Genomic DNA, 25,109 nt, shown 5'->3' with positions numbered 1-25,109 from the left:
ACGGCAGGACCTGGTCAATGACCTGAAGAGAGCTGGGACCACAGTCGCAAAGAAAAGACCACCTGGTAGGAAGAGCCTACCAAAGAGTGAAAAAACAAGAGCCACAGTTAAAAGAAAACATATACCTCGGAGGACACTCAAAAGGAACATTTCAAGATTGATTAAGAAATGATTTTAGGAAGATGGCACTCCTGCACTGTATGTCAATCAATCAAATGTTTTTAATAAAGCCCTTTTCACCTCAGCAGTTGTCACAAAGTGCTTTTACAAAACACCTGGCCTTAAACCCCAAGGAGCAAACAACAGTAGTGTTGAATTTCAGTGGCTAGGAAAAACTCCCTATGAAGGCCGAAACTTAGGAAGAAACCTAGAGAGGAACCAGACTCAGAGGGGGTGACCAGTCCTCTTCTGGCTGCGCCGGTTGAACATATTAATAGTACACATTTTAATAATTAGTAAATGCATGTGGGCTCAGTCCAGAGTCTATTTAAGCTTAGTCCCGGTCGGAAGCATACCCTGATGGACAAGGACAGGGACAACACGGGGGAGGGGGGAGGTATCAACACTGTGGCAGCTGAAATCGTCAGGTATCGTTTGATCTGAAACACAACCAGGAGGACTTTGGAAATGGACATCAACGGGTGTTTCAAGCCTGGTACTCCTCAGGTGTGGGCCAAGACCTCATGTCCTCCTAAGTTTAAAACGGGAGGACATGAGGTGAGGGAGTAGACAGGGACTATTTAGAAAATGCATTCCTTGGATCTGCAGGAATTTATAGTGGAGAAGGAGAATGGACCCTACTCCCCAAGTACAATAATACAGCAGTGGAGTCCAGTGACACTGTGGCCCTACCGGGGGAGGCCCCGGACAGGGCCCAACAGGCAGGAAATCAATCCAACCACATTGCCAAGCTTTAACCAAAGGGACCTCCACCAACTGCAACCACCCTGAATGAGGGCAAAGTATTGCCAGCAGAGTAGAGTCCAATTGCACAAGTGCGCAACAGAGAAACAACAACAAGCCCGTGACTCCGCCCCCAAATGGCATTGGAGGGAGGTTTGCATTTCAAATCATTACACCGTAGTATGAGAGAAGGTCCTGCTTCTGGAAGTTTGTTTAGAAATTCTAGGTACAATTAAAAGGCCTGCATCTCGCAATGTAAAGTTATGTGTATTTATGTATGGCTTGATCACTTCAGCGAAGTAAGTAGGAGAAAGTCCATGTATTGATATAAATGGTTAACAATAAAACCTTAAAATCAGCCCTAAACTTAACAGGCAGCCAGTGTAAAGAGGCTAGTACTGGAGTAATGTGTTCAGGGTCAAGGGTAACGCCGTGGTTTCATACATTTTTTTGGTATACGATCATGTAGCTGTTGAGGTTCACAGTGAGATCTGCCAACAAAGCTCTTTTTTTCTTGGGTCCTAAAACGAGCATTTGTGTTTTTCTTGAGTTTAAAAGCAAGAAGATCTCTGTCATCCACTTCCTAATATCTGAAATGCATACTTCCAAAGTAGCTAATGTTGGGGCTTCTCCATGCTTCATTGAAATATCTAACTATGTGTCATCAGCATAACAGTGAACATTTATATTGTGATTCCGGATTACATCACCCAGAGGCAGCATATATAATGAGAACAATAATGGGCCCAGAACCGAGCCTTGAGGAACACCAAAATATATCTTTGATTTGTCAGAGGATATGCAATCCACACATACGAACTGATTTCTTTCAGGTACAGTGGATATAAAACGTCTACACATCCCTGTTAAAATGCCAGGTTTTTGTGATGTAAAAGAACGAGACAAAGATAAATCATGTCACAACTTTTTCCACTTTTAGTGTGACCTGTAATGTGAACAATTCAATTGAAAAACAAACCAAAATCTTTGAAGGGGAAAATGAAAACTAAAAACCTTACAATAACCTGGTTGCATAAGTGTGCACACCCTCTAATAACTGGGGATGTGGCTGTGTTCAAAATTAACCAATCACATTCAAACTCATGTTAAATAATGTCATTACACACCTGCCATCATTTAAAGTGACTCTGATTAATCACAAAGTTCAACTTTTCTATTAGGATTTTCATGACATTTTCTTAGTTCCATCTCAGAGCAAAAGCCATGGTCCACAGAGAGCTTCCAAAGCATCAGAGGGTCTTACTGTTGAAATATATCAGTCAAGAGAAGGGTACAAAATCATTTCTAAAGCATTAGATATACCATAGAACACCGTGAAGACAGTCATCATCAAGTGGAGGAAATATGTCACAACAGAGACATTAAAAAGAACTGGACATCCCTCCAAAATTGGATACTGGTCAGGGAGGCTTCAAAGAGGCCTACAACAACGTTAAAGGAACTGCAGGAATTTCTGGCCTGTACTGGCTGTGTGCTACATGTGACAACAATCTCCCGTATTCTTCATGTGAATGGGCTATGGGGTATGGAGGCAAGACGGAAGCCTTTTCTTACAAAGAAAAACATCCAATCCCGGCTGAAGTTTGCAAAAACAAACATGAAGTCCCCCAAAAGCGCAAGGGAAAATGACACCAGAAGAAGATTAAAGTTTTGGCACAAGAGATGTCCTCGCAATCTGACAAATTTGGAGCGCTTTTACAAAGAAGAATGGGCAAATTTTGCCACGTCAGGATGTGCCATGCTAATAGACTCCTACCCAAAAAGATTGAGTGCTGTAATAAAATCAAAAGGTGCTTCAACAAATTATTAGTTTAAGGGTGTGCGTAGCGTCTGGCAGGGCAGTATCTCGAACCCACGACCTTCGGCTCCCCAGGCGGGTACACTACCCACTGCACCAAATAGGGATATCCTATTTGGAGGGGCGAGTAGCGGCCCTACCAAGGTCGTGTGATGGCAATTTCTAAAATTCCAAAGTTCTATGAAAATGGTAGGTAAGACAGGAGAAATCAATTGCGCAATAAACGGTTTTAATGTTGCTTGCAAGGAGAAAGTATACAGGTTACAAAGTAACGGTGGATAGTTTCTAAATAAAAACATCATTTCGACAGTATTTATTACATAGGAAAAAGGGGTGTGGTAAGATGCTGCCATCTGTTTCATGTCAATCAAACACCTTTCCCTTTGTTCTATCACACACGTCAAATGCTATCTTCCCCAACCTTATCCTTCCTGCCATGTTTACTGTAGTGTTTACCCAAAGGGGCAAACTGGCCTTACTCCCCCTGTTGTATATCTTCTCCTATCCTGTCCTAAAACCCATTGATCTGCATCTGGACAGACAATAGATGCCCCCTATGCAAATACCAGGTCCCACACATTCCTGTACCTATCTTAACAGTGGGACTCTATCCTTTATACAATCAGAATACATTGTATAAGAAATTTCCACAACAATCCATCCTCTTGATACCATGTCAAACCTTGGTATCAAACCTTAAACAGTTCACTCATTAGGATGTAGACTGCAACAAAACAGTACTCTTTAACAACATGACCCAGTCAATATTATTATCCTTAGTGATTAGAGAACTGAGCAAACTGAAATGTCTGGATCCTCCCTTACATTCTTCTAGATCATTACCTTCCGTATAAACTCCAAGATCACACATTGTCATCATACAGAATCATAACATAATACAGCAAAACTTTTATGTTAAAATCATCATAAACACCTATCACTGAATGCATCCTTCAATTTATCACTGTTACAATGTTCTCTCATGCCAATTGCTCAATTCTCTGAAAAGTCCTCTCCATGGTTCCATTTGGATGTTCTTCCAAAGTCATCTCAAATGTTCTGCTCTTCCAAACGTCAGACAGTCAGTTATGAACCATATCTTTGACAGGTCGATGTAACAGAACGAAAAAGTCAGACGTATATTCCAAGGTGTTGTCCTTCACAGCTCAAATGCAGACACAGCTCTGGTTGTATCCAATCTAGCTGTTTTATCAGCCAGGCCAGGAGAATCTGTGTGTTCTCCTTTGTGAATTCCAAGATGACCAGTTTTAGCCAAAGGTTCTAGAGCTAAAGGCCATGTAGAAAGTGACTGGTTACTAGCACCCGAAAATTCACTTTCCCTCAGTGACTTCAATTCACTGTGTCTAACCCTTCAACACTGAAATCCTCCTGTAGCGTGTCGTCGATCCCAGGTTCCTCTCTCAGCTACCTGGACAGCAGATGAGATGTACCTGGTATGGACCCAATCAGCGTTGCATGATGTTGTGCAGTAGATCTTTCCTACGCCTCCATCCTCTCGGTCGGAGGTTGCCTTCTCCATCACATTGCAGAACCAGCAGGACTCAAATCAGTTCAGCTCACAGGAACTCAGCATCCTGTAGACGTGCAGCACCTAGACGTGCAGCGCTCCAGAGTCGACTCCTCTCTCAGCTGTAGGACAGTTTGTCTGTGTGTCTGTGAGATCCATCTCACCTCAGCCACCTCACAGTTGTCCTTTTAAGCCAAGCTCAGTCTCTCTCTGGGCTCCAGCAAGTCCTCTGTTGCTGAATCGCTTTCAAGTGTTCTGTATCTGAATGTGTGAATTATCCTTGAGAAGATTAGTTCCAACTGCACAGTACATCATCACATATGTCCATCACGTTAGCTTGTTGCATCTCGCTGATACATTAGAACCACACACTACCAAACACTCAAACCCTATATTTCCCTACTTCTTTTCTCCAAATAGATTAGAACGGTTGAAATCAATAACAGTATCGTTAAAACATTAACATCTCTGGTGCTTCTGTTCCACTCTCTAAGAGCAGTTCATGAACAATTCTCAGTTCACCTATATAATTTACATCTGATTGTGTTGTATCGGAACTACAATCAAATTCACCCATTGTTTCACATAAAGGACCAAATACCTTATTTCAAATCAAACATTTCAGACCAACTTGAAGGTCAGCTAACATAACTGTTATTTAGCCTAATTTCTCTACAAGATGAAACTTAGTGTGAATGTCTCCAAGTCTCTTCTTATTATCCTAGCACATCAAAGACACTCTGAAATCCTGTCATAAATCATGACCCCCCCCCTTTTTACTCCTTTATCACCACAGGGCTCTCCCTGGAGTGGGGGGTGGTTTACTAACCTAAGGATAACAGACCCTGGTCTTGGAGGATTGTCACCTTATCACTAAGGGACACTGTTGTTATCTTGAAACACCCCAGGCATTGACAATAGTAAAACAACCTTTTTCCTCATCATTCACCTCAAAGAAACCTCTGTTAACCATTAACTTTACAATGATTGCTTACTAGGACAGAACTTAACTTAGAATTAGAATACCCAATTTTGATAATGTCTGTTTCTCTTCTAAAGAGTCCAAACAAGTTAAAATCCATCTCAAACTGTTTTTTGTGTCAGTGAGTGGAGTGCTCCAGTGGGTCTGTACCTCTCTTTATGCAATTTAGACTATGTAAGACTTCTCAACTTTACCAGAAATATAACTTGATGCAGAATTATTTTCTCAATATCAATTAAACCATGGCAACATTTTGTAAACATGTAAGAAATAACTAAATGTGCTCCCTGCACGTTTCTACCCACTTATTCCATAATGCATGAGATTAATATGATTACTTCTAATCAAATATTAAACTAACTGAACAGTAACACACTCATCAAATTAGTTATTGCTTAGCTAAACCATTTCAAAATGGCAAGATGTATTCTATTCAACCATAACCATGTTAGATTTCACATAAAACATACATTTCAAAAACCCAATTTGACAAACTAGATTATTCACGTAACTTCTTTAAGTACCTATTTAATTTGCTTTGAACTCTAAGTTCAACTCTTTTTCATTTGAACTCTAAGTTCAACTCTTTTTCATTTGAACTCTAAGTTCAACTCTTTTTCATTTGAACTCTAAGTTCAACTCTTTTCCACCATAGATAATCATTTCATACAATCCCCCCCTGCTTTCAAGACAGAAAATGACTTCAAGCTTGAAAGCAGAACCATTACAGGACCGAAATTAAAAAGAAAATCGATAGTTGGGAGGAATCTAACATACATCCAGTAAACGTCGCAAACTGAATATCCAACCAAAACAACCGAAAATAAGAAAAACAAAGGAAATAAAAATCGTACCACACACACGGTCGCTCGTGTGAAGGAACTCCCAAATTAGCACATCAAAATGTGCATCTACACAGGCAATGGCCAAACTAATTTGAGACCAACAAACATCATGACTCAATTTACCTCCTAAACTCTAGGGAATTTTCTCAATTTCAGATGTAAGTCTACGTCATTCAAAATAGTGGCGGTCAGCCAAAATCGCTACTTCCATGCATATCTCATGCAAAGACATCGAATTTGTTCTAGCAATTAACAATGTTGGATGACACAAGGTCTCCACCCTTACTACAATTTGATTCGAAACCATAAATGTAAACATTAAAGCAACCAAAAGGAAAACTTATGCAGCTGTCACTTAATGTTTTATCATCCCAAAACTCAACATGCTTGTGTTGGTAAAATTACCACGTGTGAGAACAGGCTGAACACTCGAATTTAACCCTTAGTAATATGCTACCTTGATATAATGTTAAGGGTGGCGGAAGCCATCCCAGTGGACCTGCCCACCCTTCCTGAAGCTCTGAGCTTCACACATATATGGTGAGCCATTAGCAAGGCCAAATGTTCGTTTATGGTCCCCAGACCATCCTCTCAACTTAGCCTACATCGTTCATTAACTGAAGATTCTAGATTTAGTGTCCAACCTATCTAATATTTTTGCAGTTTGTAAAAATGTGCTTATCATTATCTATACAACAACTCAACATTATGGTGGAAATTAAGAAACTCTTAAGAATGGCACTCCAGGCAGAAAACAGATTTATGACGTCACTATAATCAAGGTACAATAAGAAATCCAAAGGAAACTCAATGTAGCCTTAAACACCTTTACATCAATACCCTATTTGTTCACAAACGTACCATTCCAGAATTTAAATTCCATGAACAAGTATCAGGCGCTGGTTTTAAAAACACAAGTATTATCCCAGTTATCGTTGGTAAATACATATAAGAGAAACTATATTATTTAACCAAACTCAATTTAACATTTAAAATAGGACGTCTAATTTTAGGTTAATTTAAACGGGGAATAAACTGGCTTTGGCTATTTGGGGAATAAACGGGCCGTAGTCATTTTACCCTCTTTTGCAGGCTATGACTATATTGGCTGAATCCAGTCTTCATGGAAAACAGTATGTTATCTTAATACTAAAAACTTTCGCTATGGTCTGCATCCCACTCCATACAAGGAGAGAGAAAACACTATTTTAACCCCTCATTACGAAACCACATTTTACCAAATCACAGAATCATCATTATACCAATTTCTAAGCTATCCCTCTAATTAAACTTATGCCATTATTTTCTTAAACTCCTAAATTAGCAGGCTAACACTCCCACGTGTGCCAGCCATCAGGCAAATTCAATTTCAACACAAAGGCAAAAGCCAAAAGAGTAGGCCTCGCATAATAACCATGTTAACAACGCAATGTAAGCGTTCGCCCAAACGCACACCAAACAAGAAAAAACATTGCGATTACAAATACTTCCAAGTTAACACCAACCTCGGTAAACGAGATCCAATATTCTATCAAGGAATATACAATGCAGCCAATCTGATCCCTCGTGCACAGGGAATACCAAAATGGACAAATGCATTTACTAGACCGACCACAATCAGAACAAACACAAGTGGCGCGTGCATATACAACTTCTGTAGCATACTGATCCAAACCATAAGCTGACCAACAATTGCGGCAATTTACAGGAAAGTATGAGATCCAATCTCAATTGCATATTTAAGTCCAACCTAAATTGCAGACGTTCAAGCAGTCCAACCGCTTATAATCCAGCACTAATCGCAACGCAATAGATTAGCAGCATAGGAATGGTTGTCAGGCCTAACTACAGTCGCTATTAACCAAAACACCACACTTCACAAACACACATACAGGAGCACGCTATACTCCATCACGCAGTCCAACTGCTGCACGGGAATTGGTGTCAGGACATGGAACAAAAACGACATGTTTCTAACTACAGCCGCCCTGACTGCAATACTCAAAAAAACTTCTAGTCACCATACTTACTCAAATCCATCTATCAATTTCTACAAAACCATCAAATCATCAACCACATTGTTTACTAAAGCATATGAAAACTGTATTAAGGAACAATCTCACCGGTTGATGCTCCCTCTGGTCCCCTGTCTGACCGTCCGCACCCCTCCCTCAGGCGGTTCAGCGTTCCTGCGTGTTCCCGTTGAATCACTCGCGGCAAGGCCAAAAAGATTACGGGTGTGTACACCTGGTGTATACAACTCCCCACTTTTGGAACTTTTCTTGAAACTCGTAGACATGCTCAACACTTCCAAAGCGGAGCAGAAAACGGCCTCCAGCGGCCCACAGCATTTCCACGTTCACAACGAAAAAGTCCACAGAGCTTGGCCACGTTATGACTCCAACGATGCAGTGTCCCGATCGGGCCTCCAAAGAGACCCACCTATCGGTCCAGCTGAACTCCGCGGGGTGGGGTGACGGGCGATCAGAGGAGAACGAGCCATCTAACCTGAGCAAAAAAACTACAACACAGATCAATATACTCCACACTGTCTACACACCGTAGCCTACGCTTTCCAAACAACTTTTCATACGTTATCACGTCCATCTACCTCCAATCAGCCCGACAGGCCGCGCATCCATCACCGAATGAAAACGCCAGTCGCCGGAAAACCTAATAACACTCAAAGAAACATTGTTCACATGTCCAAACACCATATACGTCAGTGATAATTCTTGCCGGTCCAGCGTAAACACGAGAGACCGGCAAAGATTCACTGTCGCACGTCCCCATGTTTCAGATTTACCCAGTAAATCTACTTTATACTCAACCAACCAGAAAGCGAAGTCAAGCTCGTCAGCCCACAAATGAGATTTTAAAAAGGTCCAACCTTTTACTGCAGATTTTAAACTATAAAGTCCAACTTTAAGTTTTTAGACCGAATTGCGTTCTTACCCCCAAATTCAATTTCCGCAGGAAACCTGTACTGATCAAGCACGAGTCACAGCTCCCGTCAGGCACTCTTTCTCAGCCCGTCAAAGGATAAGCCTTTTCTGGACGATACTAGAATTCCAGAGCTTTCTCTGGCCGTGCACGGTTAACCTGTTAGGAAAGGGACTCAAACCGATCAGGATTAGGATCCCGGACGTGCCCCCAAATTGTGATGGCAATTTCTAAAATTCCAAAGTTCTATGAAAATGGTAGGTAAGACAGGAGAAATCAATTGCGCAATAAACGGTTTTAATGTTGCTTGCAAGGAGAAAGTATACAGGTTACAAAGTAACGGTGGATAGTTTCTAAATAAAAACATCATTTCGACAGTATTTATTACATAGGAAAAAGGGGTGTGGTAAGATGCTGCCATCTGTTTCATGTCAATCAAACACCTTTCCCTTTGTTCTATCACACACGTCAAATGCTATCTTCCCCAACCTTATCCTTCCTGCCATGTTTACTGTAGTGTTTACCCAAAGGGGCAAACTGGCCTTACTCCCCCTGTTGTATATCTTCTCCTATCCTGTCCTAAAACCCATTGATCTGCATCTGGACAGACAATAGATGCCCCCTATGCAAATACCAGGTCCCACACATTCCTGTACCTATCTTAACAGTGGGACTCTATCCTTTATACAATCAGAATACATTGTATAAGAAATTTCCACAACAGTCGCTACACTACCCCCACCAAACAGGAGAGCGTGTCCTCACGCTTCACTCTACCAAGTCCCTCACGGAGACAAGCCTCTCCGATGGCCATCCGGGCCAATCCCACTTCTGACACCAATGTAGCGTCTGGCAGGGCAGTGTCTCGAACCCGCGATCTTCGGCTCCCCAGGCCGGCACGGGTTCGAGACACTGCCCTGCCAGACGCTACATGTGGACACTTATGCAACCTGTTTTTTATTTTTAAAGATTACAATTTGTTTTTCAACTGAATTGTTCACATTATAGGTCACATTAAAGGTGGAAAAAGTTCTGATGTGATTTATATTTGTCAAATTTTTTTGACATCACAAGAACCTGGCATTTTAACAGGGGTGTGTAGACTTTTTATATCCACTGTAAATAAGATTTAAACCAGGCTAGAACATGTCCACGTAGCCCAATATGGGTTTCCAGTCTCTCTAAGAGAAGGGAGTGATCAATAGAGTCAAAAGCAGCATTAAGATCAAGAAGCAACTGGACTGATGCGGTACCTTTTTCTGAGGCCATTAAAAGGTAATTTGTTACCTTCACAAGTGCAATCTCAGTAATCTGATAGGGTATGAAATCGGACTAGAGCATTTCATAAATGTTATTTGTCTTCAGGAAGGCATTCAATTGTTGGGAAACACATTATTCTAAGATTTTTGAGAGTAACGGGAGTTTGGTACACATCCGGAGGAATGGGTGGAATTTATTATGTTCAACATTTGCTGACCTAGCACAGGAAATAACTAAGTAAATTTTTTGGAATCGGGTCTAGCTGACAGTTTGTGGGTATAGAACTCTTTACAAATTTTGTGAATGTGTCAAAAAAACACTCAGGGAGGTTCAGGACATTCTCAGGACAACTGAGATTTTGGAGGTGTCAGTTATTTGTTTTCTAATGGTGATGATCTTTTCATCAAAGTAGTTCATTACAGCTAAAGTGAAGACCCACTTCACTTGTTGAGCGTTGCTTTTTTGTTAACTTTGCAACTGTAATCAAATAATATGCCCATTATGCATTCAACTGCACACCGGATGATGAATGCGGTCAGTAACTCTCCTTGATAAAGTCAGGGAATGTACGACTTGAGATGAGGTTCAGACAACCAGTGCCCCACACAATTAATTTGGTTGTTTATAAAATTTTCGACTCCATTATCGAAGTGTCAAACTGGCGCCAAGTCATGAATGGCGTGGAAATGAACACCGCAGAGCTGACCGGTGTGGTGAACCAATTTTAATCTTTGACTCATTTCTATTGTCTGCTGGCATGCAACCAACTACCTAGTGGATGAGTCCGAGATGTTGCATCAGTGATGATTGTTAATACACACACAAGCTATCACCCTGGGGAACACTGGCTGGCTATTTACATCACTGACAATGGCATTGGAAGGTTTTATGACAGTTTTGGAAACCCCACAGATTTTATTTATTTTCCCAAGTCAATCAGTGCATTTCTGCAAAACTGTGATAATGTGGACTACAGTTCAAAAGAAGTCCAGGACATGATTTCAACCACCTGTGGACAACATAGAGAAAGGACACAATCTAATGACAAGAGGTCTGATGATTTATTATTAGCATGTTAATAATTGTATTTGTAACAGTTATGTAGGAGCCATTTCTTGTTTCTGTTAGTTTCCTTTATATTGGAGTGTGTGTGGTTTGAATGGTGCCCCCTTTAGTTGGTGAAACTCCATAAAGTTGGATGAATGGTGACATGGGTGTGGTTGACTGGGAAGCCAACAGCTTCAACAAGAAATGGCTCCTATACTCACATTAAATAACCTTTGACTCCCATTTATCCCAATTGACTTCCATGTGTTCCCCATTGACTCCCATTAAATCATCATTGACTCCCATTTGTTCCCCATTGACCTCCATTCATTCCCCATTGAATTCCATGCGTTTGACATGGACTTATGTCAGACATTCTTTTAAAGATATCAACCATCCTTATACCGAATCTTTAGATACTTATCCCAAGATGACATTTACCGAGCGGCGTGCAGATTGTTGCAGATGGTTTAAACTGATAGACAGATTAATAGATAACCCAATGATCTTCTGAGACCGTCCAATAATGACCATAAACAATTTACAGATCCCCCTCTCCCACATTCCTTTTCTTATCTAAAGACAGGGACTCAGTACTTTTAACTAGTAACTAATTTATACATGTATAAAACGAAGGATACCTCAGTTCAAGAACTTTCCCTGTCACTCCGGAGCCTACTTTGGGGCAAGGACCCCTACTACAACAATCCTAACAAAAATAAAAGGTATTCTGAGCGACTTCGGGGCAAAGTCCCCTAATAATCCTAACACAAATTATTGGGCTCCGGAGCCCATAAGTATTCACCCCTTTGCTATGATACCTGAATTAGCTGTGGTGTGACCTATTTTCTAAAGGTGTCATGTAATTGGTTGAATGGAGTCCATGTGTGCAGTATTCAGGTGAAAAGAGCACTAGTCAAGGAGGTCCCCAAGAGGCTTATGGCAAAGCTAAAGGAGTTACAGTCTTACACAGCTGAGCTAGGGGACACTGTGAATACTGCAACAATAACTATGGTGCTTCACATAAGTGGCCTTTATGGGAAAGTGGCAAAAAAAAATCTCATCAAATCTCGACTACAGTTTGTGGGAGACTCTGAAACAGAGCAAACATAATAGACCAAAATAGAGGTTTTTGGCCTCAACACTAAGCTGTATGTTTATACAAGCCTAATACCGCACATCGCCGTGAGAACATCATCCCTACCGTGAAACATGGTGTTGGCAGCAATATGCTATTGGGATGTTTCTGTGTGTTAGGGCCTAAAAAACCTGTGAAGACCTGGGATATAGGAATATGGGAAAAGATCTTCCAGTAGGAAAATGACCTCAAAAACATACAGCCAAACCCACATTGGCATGGCTTAAAAACAAAAAATGTATTGTCCTCAATCCAATTTAGAATATCTGGAAATAGTTATAGAAGTTATAGAAGTAGTTATTGAAATTGCTATTCATCATGACACAGCTGGTGGAGGCTTATCCAAATAGACTCATGGCTGTAAGGCTGCCAACCATTTGAAGATCCACTGTATATTACATAATCAGCCATTGTAATCTTTACATCATTACTTTCTATGTCCTTGATTGATTTTGAAAAATCAATTAAACAAACTCAAATTGACGAATAAAATTTAAAGTAAAGTGCAGGACCCTTCTGCCTTGCTGGAAGGCAGACCTTGGTTGGTATGTTGTTTAAACGAGGGATATTCACAAGACCCTTCATAAATGCACCTTTAGATTATAGTAACCTGAAATATCTGGTTTCTCAGCACCTCAAAATAGGACATCAATGAAGAAGTATAGTGCTGGTTTCTCTACTTTTAATTGACTGATAAACACTAGAAAAAGTTTGTTTTGCACAAATTCGGACTCAGATGGGCCTCCCAAAAAATGTGAAAGAACATTTGTTTTGGTTCATGATTTGCCTTTATACTAGAAGTGAAAGTTATCGTAAATGTTTTTTAAACCAAAATGTAAGATCATTCTTAGGTATAATATTAATCGTGTGGTTAATGTGCAATAGTGCAGAATATGTACATTCAATCTCTCCTTAATGCCTTTCATACCTTCAAGTCCTCTCCTCGCGTTTACCGCTACTATGTCAGTTTCTCAGAGCCTTCGTCATCACCTTTTTGACATCGTGTCCAGTTCTCTTGAAGTGCCTCAATCTCAGTTTCCTGTTTTGAAATATATTTTCAGGCCCAACTTGTTCAACATCTTTAGGGATTTAATATATCTTAAGGATTTATTGTTTTTGTCATTGGCTTATAATGAATTATTTGTATGTGTCATCGTACTCTTCTTGACTTCCCACTCTGTGTCCATCTCTCTGTGGTAAGAATGCTAACCCAGACAAGGACAAGCCCCCGTGCAACTCCCAGGAACTGGAGGATTGCGATGGCTTCCCAGAGGACAGCTCCAGCGTGACTCGATTCGATGGAGACTCGCTCAAGCCCACTCATGTGGTAAGACCCTTTAGAATTGAAAGAAAATAAAACTAGGGAAGCCTAGTTCTGCTAGCCCGTGGGTAGGCCATCTTTGTTGTGAGAATTGTAGTTCCTGTAGATGATGTTATATGTGATATCAACGTGTAGATGGGCCTGTACCTTATCCTATAACACGATAATCCAGGAACGTATGCAACGGTCCTATTTCTATTAAACTAACAAACTTGCGGATCCAGCATTATCTGTCTGGAACTTAAACTTTTAAGCCATGCCTTTCTCTTTTTGAATTCGAATTGCTGTATTTGTTCTCGCTTGGAGCTATAGGTGGTTTCAGATACCAAGCGGTTGATGGGCAGCTCATTCATTTTCAAAGGTTCCTTGGCGATGAGTGTAATTCTACCTAAGTGGAGACATGGCAATGCCCTTGAACTCTGTTTGCCAAGTGGGGATAATAGAAAGATGTTTTGGAGGATAAAAATAAGGTTAGCTAGCTTTTGTCAGTGGGGGACAACATGGACAATGCAGTCAACATGCACTTCATGGCATGCACTTCATGGCATGCACTTCATTCTACAACACCTTGATAATTCAGAACCAAATTTAGTAGCTTAATTTAGTGGCTTAAGAGCATCGTAAATAAACAAGAAGGAACAGCTAAGCAAGCTGCATGATTGTGTAATACATGTAAAAAAAAGAATTTCACCCGGTTCGAATGTTATCATTGGATTGAATGGGCGTTATCAGTGGTTATCAACCTCATAGATATGGGTCAGAAGGGGCCTGCTACGCCTACTGGTTGGCTCAGAAGGCTGTTATCATCCATTCGCATGGTTAATCACGTATAAATACACGAGAAGACTCCAGATCCAATCCCTGACAAATTCAGGTCGCTGCTACAGGTAAGACCATTAAAATGGGTTAAGGTTAGGGTTAGGGTAAGTCTACAGGTAAGACCATTAAAAAGAGAGCCTTTAAACTGTGATGATTTCGTCAATACTAAATTATCTAAATACTAAATTAACCATGCGAATGGATGATAACAGCCTTCTGAGCCTACCAGTAGGCTAGCAGGCCCCTTCTGACCCATATCTATGAGGCTGATAACCACTGATAACACCCATTCAATCCAATGATAACATTCGAACCGCCTGAGAATGTCCACGTAAAGAATTAGGTCAAGATAGTTCATATTTAAATGCTGATTGGTCAAGAGGCTTATTCAGCGGGTTAAATAGCTTTCAATAAAACGTTAATTTTGAGGTGCAAGACCCAAGTTCCATACTAGTGAATTTTTGCTCTGCATTTCAAAGGCCTGTAATCAGGACAACATGGCTGGTGAATTTCCTGACAGATCAGGTTTAGGTTTTATACCTGTTTCTTTATTTTTTTAAAACAGTATTAGTTTAATTCTCTAATATAGAAAGACATATGCTACTGTTGGGAGCTGAGAGGTAGGCAATAATATCTTTAAAAAATAATATTGTAAATCTGAAAGAGAAGGGATTCATAGGTATTTGCTACCTGTTCCAGACAGTCGGATATACCCTCCTTAAATTGTATTGCTTGGGGTGTAGGTTTTAACTAGGGATATGATAGACAGTGAATAGGATGATGACAGTGTTCACTCTTTTAATTTTCCTTAACAGTCCTTGTGATCTTAGTCGATAACCACGGCTCAGGTATTGCCCACACTGAAGTTTTACAGTGGCCAAAGAACCTTAGCGGTTTAAGCACTGATCCTGTACATTTATGCTATATTTAGTTATTTTCATTTTTTATTTACTGTCTGATAACATTTTTCTTTTTCCATTTCTTGATTTTCTGAGCTGAATATTTGCAGATTGACTCACAATTTAGCATGTGTTTGCTTAGATAGCTACCTAGCTGGGTAATGGGATTTGCTGGATTCAATTTGCATGACCAATTCCAGGTTTTTTGGAAGATTACTAACTAATCAGAACTGGGGAGCTTTCTTGCACCCAAAGCTGCTGAGGCATCACCCAATAGGCAACACCCTAGTGATTACCTACCAGAAGGAAAGAGAAGTGAAGCAGTTTTTCGGACTTGTCCATTACACGATCAGCCGCAGACTCCATCACCATATTCTGCTATCCTCTGACAGCCTCTCACTGCTCATAGCATAACCTGACCCTCTCCCTCTTTGGACACGGCAGTCAAATAATTTTCCTAATTTGCCTTACCGGTCATGATATTTTACTTGTTGTTTCCTTTATCTTTAAGCACAGTTTGCGTTACAGAAATTCAATGCACTGTGCCATAGGGTGGTCCAGTGGTCTAAGCCACTGCTTCTGGCACACATATACTACTGCTGCAAGGGTTTAAATCCTGTTTTCTGCTCTCTTTCTATGATTACTGTATTCTTGGGCTTTTTTCCATACTGATGGATGGCTATGGGAATTTGTTATGGATATCACCTCATATTTATACCCCAATGAAACAAGAAGTCATGGCTTGCCACTTAAGTATTCCTAATCAGTCAGGTGAACTTACAGTTGCGCTCATACGTTTGCATACTCTGACAGAAATTGTAAAATTATGGCATTGATTTTGAAAATATGATTCAGGCACAGAAATGTATTTTATTTAAGGATAGTGATCATATGAAGCCATTTTCACATAGTTGTTTGGCTTCTCTTCTAAATCATAATGAGAACAGAAAACATCCAAATGGCATCAGAGCATCTGGAATGTTCATGTGTGATCATGGATCAGTGTTACTTTTTGAAGAGCTTTATAGCCTGAGGGGGAAAAACTTTTTTTGAGTCTGGAAATGTGTGCTCTGATGCTCTGGTACTGGCTACCAGATGGCAGCAGTGTGACAGACCATAGCCAGGGTGGCTGTGATCTTTGAATATGTTCCGTGCTTTCCTCAGGCATCGTGTATAGTAGATGCCTTGCACGGTGGGGAAAATGGTGAGATCACAGCCACCCTGGCTATGGTCTGTCACACTGCTGCCATCTGGTAGCCAGTACCAGAGCATCAGAGCACACATTTCCAGACTCAAAAAAAGTTTTCCTGAGTTCAACAATAATTTCCTTTCTCTTGCATTTAGAGAGAGGTTGTTGTCCTGGCGCCATGTTGCCAAGTCACTTACCTCCTCTCTGTATTCTGTCTCATCATTGTTGAAGATGAGAACCATGATGGTGGTGTTTGCCGTGAACTTAAGGATGACATTGGAGCTGTGTGTGGCCACACAGTCATGCGTGAACAGGCAGTACAGTAGGGGACTTTGTATGCAGCCCTAAGGGGCTCCAGTGCTCAGGGCCAGTGCAGATGAGGTGAAGTTGCCCATTCTCACCCCCTGGTGTGTGTTCGTCAGGTAGTCCAGGATCCAGTTGCAAAGGGAAGTGTTAAGACTCAGTCTCCTGAGCTTGGGAACAAGCGATTGTGGGTTCAATTACTGGCTCAAAATGGCCAGAAACAAATATCTTTCTTCTGAAACTCATTTGTCTGTTCTCTGAGAAATGAAAGCTATTCTGTGCGATTAATTGCCAAGAAACCGAAGATCTCGTACAATGCTGTGTAATAATTCCCTCACAGAACAGCACAAACAGCTCTAATCAGAATAGATAGAGGAGTGGGAGGCCCTGGTGCACAACTGAGCAATTGGACAAATACATTAGAGTATCTAGTTTGAGATACAGTTCCTCAACTGCAAGTTTTATTAAATGGTACCCTCAAAACACCAGTCACAATATCAGCAGTGCAGAGGCAACTCTGGAATGCTTGTCTTCTAGGCAGAGTTAGGTATTTTTGCCAAATAAAATTACCTTTGTTTTATCTTTGTTTATTTGAAGGAAGTTGTGTGACATCAGGTTAACACACAACCACTCATTCCTGTTACTCAGTGCTCATTCCTGTTACCCAATGTTCATTCCTGTTACTTAATTGTTTTAATAAAAAAATTAAGATGAACAACACATTTTTCAATTATGCTTTGTCCATCATTTAAACAATTGCATGATAAATCTCATGATAGATTATTCTTTTTTTTTATATTGAGGTTGAAATAAGTATTCGACCCCTCTGCAAAACATGACTTAGTACTCCGTGGCAAAACCCTTGTTGGCAATCACAGAGTTCAGACATTTCTTGTAGTTGGCCACCAGGTTTGCACACATCTCAGGAGGGATTTTGTCCCACTCCTCTTTGCAGATCTTTTCCAAGACGTTAAGGTTTCGAGCTCCCTCCACAGACTTTCTATGGGATTAAGGTCTGGAGACTGGCTTGGCCTCTCCAGGACCTTAATGTGCTTCTACCTCAGCCATTCCTTTGTTGCCTTGGCTGTGTGTTTTGGGTCATTGTCATTGTATTCCATACCCATCCATGACCCATTTTCAATGCCCTGGTTGAGGGAAGGAGGTTCTCACCCAAGATTTGATGGTACGTGGCCCCGTCAAACGTCCCTTTGATCCGGTGAAGTTGTCCTGTCTCCTTAGCAGAAAAACACCCCCAGACCATAATGTTTCCACATCCATGTTTGACAATGGGAATGGTGTTCTTCGGGTTGTGGAATCTGAGGATTAACAATTACAATATGAATGTATGTTTCATTGGACGTGAATGCGCCTGATACTAGTTGGTGAAATTCTAAAATCGTAAATTGACTAATGAACAAATAGGGTATAGATGTAACACTGTTTAAGGCCTACATTGAGTGTCCTTTGGATTACTTATTGTATCTTGATTTTATTGACATCATAAATCTGTTTTCTGTCTACATCGCCATTCTTAAGAGTTCTCTTAATTTCCACCCTGATGTTGATAATGATAAGCATATTTTTACAGATTTTACAAATCTAAATCATCAGTTAATGAAATATGTTGGCTAAATTGGAAGGATAATCTGAAGACCATGTCAGTTTTTTATATGTGGGAATTTAAATCTCAGATACTTTAAACAAACATTTGGCCTTTTTAATGGCTCACCATATGTGGGTGGTGATGGCCCCTACCAACCTTTCCCATTAAATTAAAGTAGCCTATTACTAAGGGTTAAATTTGAGTGTTCAGTCGGGTCTCATCTGTGGTAATTTCAACAACACAAGCATATTCAGTTTTGGGATAATCAAACATTAAGTGCAAGCTAAATTTATTTTCCTCTCAATAGCTTTAATTTTGAAATGTATGATTTTGAAACCAACTGAAGTGTGGGTAGAGACCTAAAGGTTGTGATTTAAGATTTGGCTGACTGCCACTATTAGGACTAAAAATTAATCTAAGATTGTGAATTCCCCAAATTTAGGAGGTTAATCAAGACAATGTTTGGCGCCTCCTGTGGCCGTATTTGTCATTGTTCTGCATTCACTCAGTGTCACTTTCCATTGATTTAATGAAGTGAAGGCAGTGGGGATGTATGATATGATCATTGATTATGATTGGAAAGAGTTGAGCTTCGGGCTCAAGGCAAATCAAATTGATATTTACGTGAAATTTGAGTTTTTCTTGTTTGCATAGTTATAACGGAGCATTGGCATCTGTTACATTTTCCATTTGCAGGATGTTTGTGATTTATTTGGAAATTGTTTTGTTTGATGTAAGGTCTGTGATGGCAATTCGATCGATTGACACTCTTAAAGGAGTAAGAACAGAGACAACATTCTCTTGGCACAATTTAAGTTTTATTAATTATTTGCAAATAAGAGAGACGCGTCAAACGCTTACAAACATAATCGTCCGAGGAGTCTCTAACTTAATTCATGAACAGTCCGTATTTATTGCAGTTAAAAGGGGTGTGGTAAGTTGCTGTTCTAACTCAACAGAACACATTCCCTTTGTTCTATTACTACCTAGGCTTCACATAAGGGGCAAGCTATCCTCCCCCACATGGGTAACCTCTTCAACTCTAGGAGAAGACTTACAGCATCTGGACAAACAACAGATAGACACTGAGGGGTTATACAGATTTACCGATTTACGAGTAACCGTATAATCTGCTGATACCAGTCAATAATGACCCTAAACACCAGATCCCCCTCTCCTACATTCCTTTTCTTATCCAAACATGGGTACTCAGTACTTTAACTAGTAACTCATTCATACATGAATAGAACCAAGTATACATCAGTTCAAGAATTTCCACAACAGGCTGAATAGGTCACATGGTCCCAACACAGTGGAAGACACTGTTGTGGTGTTAATCTTAAATTGTGTTTGAAACTCACTGTTCTAATACACACCTACACTGACTTGTTAGGACAACCAGGCAATTTGCTGGGTCCACATCACACTGACTGCAATAACTGATTTTGGAACTTTCATCACTGATGCAAGACAAAGAAAACTGAAGACCAGAACTGAAGGACACTTGATTGGAAACTAACTTCTTTCCTTACAATCTAATATTTTCCAAAATGAACTGATATGGTGATTTCATATGTATGAAAGTTTGTTTCTTGCAAGACAGGTGGGAAACTCTGTATGATGACAATCCAAGTATTTTGTGATGATGCTTCATGATCTACATTATGACGGCTATCATGGTATGTTTGGACAGTGAATTGTTCCCTATTATAGGTGGTAAAGGTAGAATCTTTCACAGGTACAACTGGATATGCATAAGTATTTTGTATGATATTATCACATGGCTCATGATACGGACAAGGGGGAGTTTTGATTGTTCAATGGACTTGGGGGAATGTTTCATCATGATGTCATGTTCTTGTCTGATTTTCTCCTGAACGTTAACACTAATAGTAGCCTGTTGATGTCAAAATGTTTCTCGACCCTTATAATCTGAGGTGGGGACTGGATTGATGACTGCTATACATTGAGTTATGTGTCGAAGTGTGGTGTGTCAATTGTCTTGTTTGCATTTATTTTCATAGAGGAATGATAAGACCTGATTTGTCAGATACTCCTTTTGTTGTTTCGTCTTAGTCATTTGTAACATAAGTATATGGGCCTTTTCTTTTCATTAGGAATTGAATTGTACTTGTAATGTTTTATCCAACATGTAATGTTTTTCTTTAAATGTTTGATAGTGGGGAGTGTGGAATCTGAGCATTAACCATTACAATCTGAATGTACGTTTCATTTGGAAGGGAATGTGCCTAGATAATGAGAACAACAGAAACCTCTCTGATAACCACAGGAATGTTTACATTGACAATTTGGCATGGGGGTTACTGTCTTGTAAACCTGATCTTTGCTAGGTAAACACGCCTTCAATGTATATATCAGGTTGTAACTGGCATTACAGGGAGAAGAGAAGAGAGAGCGCCTTTAACATCATGAGCTAAAAGAGATGCTGCAATAAACAATTGAATTACTCTCTCCCTTGACAACCGGGTATGCAATAATTATTTCAACCACTATATGAAACGGCTGATTTCTAACAGGGTCATAGGCAGCATTCATCTTCCTCCAAACACAGCGAGTTGAGTTGAGGCCAAAGAGATCGATTTTGGTCTCATCTGACCACAACACTTTCATCATTCAGATGTTCATTGGCAAACTTCAGACGGGGCTGTACATATGCTTTCTTGAGTAGGGGACCTTGCGGGCACTGCAGGAGTTCAGTCCTTCACCGCGTAGTGTTACCAATCTTCGTGACTATGGTCCCAGCTGCCTTGAGATCATTGACAAGATCCTCCCGTTTAGTTCTGGGCTGATTCCTCACCTTTCTCATGATCATTGCAACTCCACGAGGTGAGATCTTGCATGGAGCCCCAGACAGAGGGAGATTTACAGTTCTTTTGTGTTTCTTCCATTTGCAAATAATCGCACCAACTGTTGTCACCTTCTCACCAAGCTGCTTAGCGATGGTCTTGTAGCCCATTCCAGCCTTGTGTAGGTCTACAATCTTGTCCCTGACATCCTTGGACGGCTCTTTGGTCTTGGCCATGGTGGAGAGTTTGGAATCTGATTGATTGATTGCTTCTGTGGAAAGGTGTCTTTTATACAGGTAACAAACTGAGATTAGGAGCACTCCCTTTAAGAGTGTGCTCCTAATCTCAGCTCGTTACCTGTATAAAAGAAACCTGGGAGCCAGAAATCTTTCTGATTGAGAGGGGATCAAATACTTATTTCAGTCATTAAATGGCAAATCAATTTATAACATTTTTGACTGGATTTTCTAGTTTTTATTCTGTCACTGTTCAAATAAACTTACCATAAAAATTATAGACTGATCATTTCTTTGTCAGTGGGCAAATGTACAAAATCAGCAGGGGATCAAATACTTTTTTCCCCTCACTGTAGATAAAGTGATGAAAAATAAAAAAGTTAAAACATGCAAATGCCACTGATTCAGCAGAATGTCCCCTATTTTAGTGTATAGAATTAGGGATGGGCACGGGTAGTCGGATATTGGAATACCCAAAATTTATTTAGTATTGGAATACTTTTGTGTGTACTCAATTAACATTAAAGTATATGTATTTTTTTGGTTGAAATAGACTTGAATGTTATTTTTCTAAATACTTTTAAAATCCCAATCTAAAATGTTTACATATGACGATATATCGTGACATTAAAAAAAAGTATGTTTTATCACACGTGTTTGTTGTTTACATCCCTCAATCAAAGCAGTAGTAGTGTGGTCGGGCGCTGTCAGTTAGAATAACGCAATATATACTTCTTAGCCAACTGTTAGAAAGTGGCTGAAAGACAACAAATTCAAGGGAAGATGGAATATATTTACTGGATTAATGTTACCTCCGAAAAAAATATAAACGCTACGTAAAGTTCAGCTGTGGAATCGAAAGGCGGTTGAGAGTGCTGAAAACCGTGAGTTAATCAAATAGTTTGCTTTTGCTTCTTAATTTTACTATGTTTAGCCCTAGTTGAGAATGGTCTTGCAATGTAGCCTAATTTCGCAACATTATTATTAGACAAACACTATTCTAACGCTTTTTTGTTGCATCAACTTCCAAAGAAAAACACTCAAGCATGTGTGAAATATTTTGGCTAATATTGTAAGGCGATTTTTGTCATTTCCAACCATAATTCCTAATTAGATAATGCTTGTTAAAATGTATGGATATATAAATATGTTGTCCCTTTGCATAAATGTTGAAACCCGGTTTTGCTTAGTCACACGACCACTCTTTAATGTTTTACTGTGAGAGTGAGCAGAGGCTTGCTGTTTTCTTGGCAACATATCATATACCCTCACCTAAAGGATTATTAGGAACACCTGTTCAATTTCTTATTAATGGAATTATCTAATCAACCAATCACATGGCAGTTGCTAAAATGCATTTAGGGGTGTGGTCCTGGTAAAGACAATCTCCTGAACTCCAAACTGAATGTCAGAATGGAAAAGAAAGGTGATTTAAGCAATTTTGAGCGTGGCATGGTTGTTGGTGCCAGACGGGCCGGTCTGAGTATTTCACAATCTGCTCAGTTACTGGGATTTTCACGCTCAACCATTTCTAGGGTTTACAAAGAATGGTGTGAAAATGGAAAAACATCCAGTATGCGGCAGTCCTGTGGGCGAAAATGCCTTGTTGATGCTAGAGGTCAGAGGAGAATGGGCCGACTGATTCAAGCAGATAGAAGAGCAACTTTGACTGAAATAACCACTCGTTACAACCGAGGTATGCAGCAAAGCATTTGTGAAGCCACAACACGCACAACCTTGAGGCGAATGGGCTACAACAGCAGTAGACCCCACAGGGTACCACTCATCTCCACTACAAATAGGAAAAAGAGGCTACAATTTGCACGAGCTCACCAAGATTGGACAGTTGAAGACTGGAAGAATGTTGCCTGGTCTGATGAGTCTCGATTTCTGTTGAGACATTCAGATGGTAGAGTCAGAATTTGGTGTAAACAGAATGAGAACATGGATCTATCATGCCTTGTTACCACTGTGCAGGCTGGTGGTGGTGGTGTAATGGTGTGGGGGATGTTTTCTTGGCACGCTTTAGGCCCCTTAGTGCCAATTGGGCATTGTTTAAATGCCACGGCCTACCTGAGCATTGTTTCTGACCATGTCCATCCCTTTATGACCACCATGTACCCATCCTCTGATGGCTACTTCCAGCAGGATAATGCACCATGTCACAAAGCTCGAATCATTTCAAATTGGTTTCTTGAACATGACAATGAGTTCACTGTACTGAAATGGCACAGTCACCAGATCTCAACCCAATTGAGCATCTTTGGGATGTGGTGGAACGGGAGCTTCGTGCCCTGGATGTGCATCCCACAAATCTCCATCAACTGCAAGATGCTATCCTATCAATCGGTGGGACGGGCCCCGAACACCTTCCCAGGAAGGCGTTCCGGAGGCATCCGCAACAGATGCCCAAGCCACCTCGGCTGATCCTTCTCGATGTGGAGGAGCAGCGGCTCTACTCTGAGCTCCTCCCGGGTGACCAAGCTTTTCACCCTATCTCTAAGGGATTGCCTAGCCACCCTGCGGAGAAAGCTTATTTCAGCCGCCTGTATCCGGGATCTTGTCCTTTCGGTCATGACCCAAAGCTCATGACCATAGGTGAGAGTAGGAACGTAGATTGACCGGTAAATCGAGAGCTTCGCCTTGCGGCTCAGCTCATTCTTCACCACCACAGAGCGATACATCGACCGCATTACTGCAGAAGCTGCACCGATCCGTCTGTCAATCTCCCGTTCCATCCTTCCCTCACTCATGAACAAGACCCCTAGATACTTAAACTCCTCCACTTGAGGCAAGCACTCTCCACCAACCTGAAGTGGGCAAGCCACCCTTTTCCGACTGAGGACTATGGCCTCGGATTTGGAGGTACTGATTCTCATCCCCTCCGCTTCACACTCAGCTGCAAACCGTCCCAGTGCATGCTGAAGTTACTGGTTTGAAGGGGCCAACACGACAACATCATCCGCAAAGAGCAGATATGAAATCGTGTGGTCCCCAAACCTGACACTGTTCGGCCCCTGGCTGCACCTAGAAATTCTGTCCTTAAAAATTACGAACAGAACCGGCGACAAAGGGCACCCCTGCTTGGCCTGCCGGTACCCGTCAGCTGCCTCAGGAGTCCCACGAGCCAACCAGGCCCTGATAGGACTCCTTCAGCTTGACAGGATCCCTTACTTCCGGTGTCCACCACCGGGTTCGGGGATTGCCGCCTCGACAGGCACCGGAGACCTTATGGCCACAGCTCAGAGCGGCCGCTTCGACAATGGCGGTGGAGAACATGGTCCACTCTGACTCAATATCTCCAGCCTCCCTTGGGATCCAGTCGAAGCTCTGCCGGAGGTGGGAGTTAAAGATCTCTCTGACAGGAGACTCGGCCAGACGTTCCCAGCAGACTCTTACAGTACGCTTGGGCCTGCCGAGTCTGTCCAGCTTCCTCCCCCGCCATCGTATCCAACTCACCACCAGAT

The 25,109-nt window shown here is 41.0% G+C and overlaps 1 protein-coding gene across 1 annotated transcript in view; it reads left to right on the top strand.

The window, feature by feature from the left end:
* The window catches only part of nudcd1 (NudC domain containing 1), a 119,945-nt gene that overhangs the window by 38,355 nt on the left and 56,481 nt on the right, over positions 1–25,109 (top strand). The window contains exon 8 of the mRNA XM_013132725.2: positions 13,667–13,792. Coding sequence (XP_012988179.1) covers positions 13,667–13,792 — 126 coding nt within the window. The remainder of the gene's footprint in view (positions 1–13,666; positions 13,793–25,109) is intronic.

Source organism: Esox lucius, chromosome 10 (assembly GCF_011004845.1).
Source record: "Esox lucius isolate fEsoLuc1 chromosome 10, fEsoLuc1.pri, whole genome shotgun sequence".
NCBI classification, from domain to species: Eukaryota; Metazoa; Chordata; class Actinopteri; order Esociformes; family Esocidae; genus Esox; species Esox lucius.
Note: the sequence above shows the minus strand (reverse complement) of the source record. Positions and strands in the feature narration are given on the sequence as shown.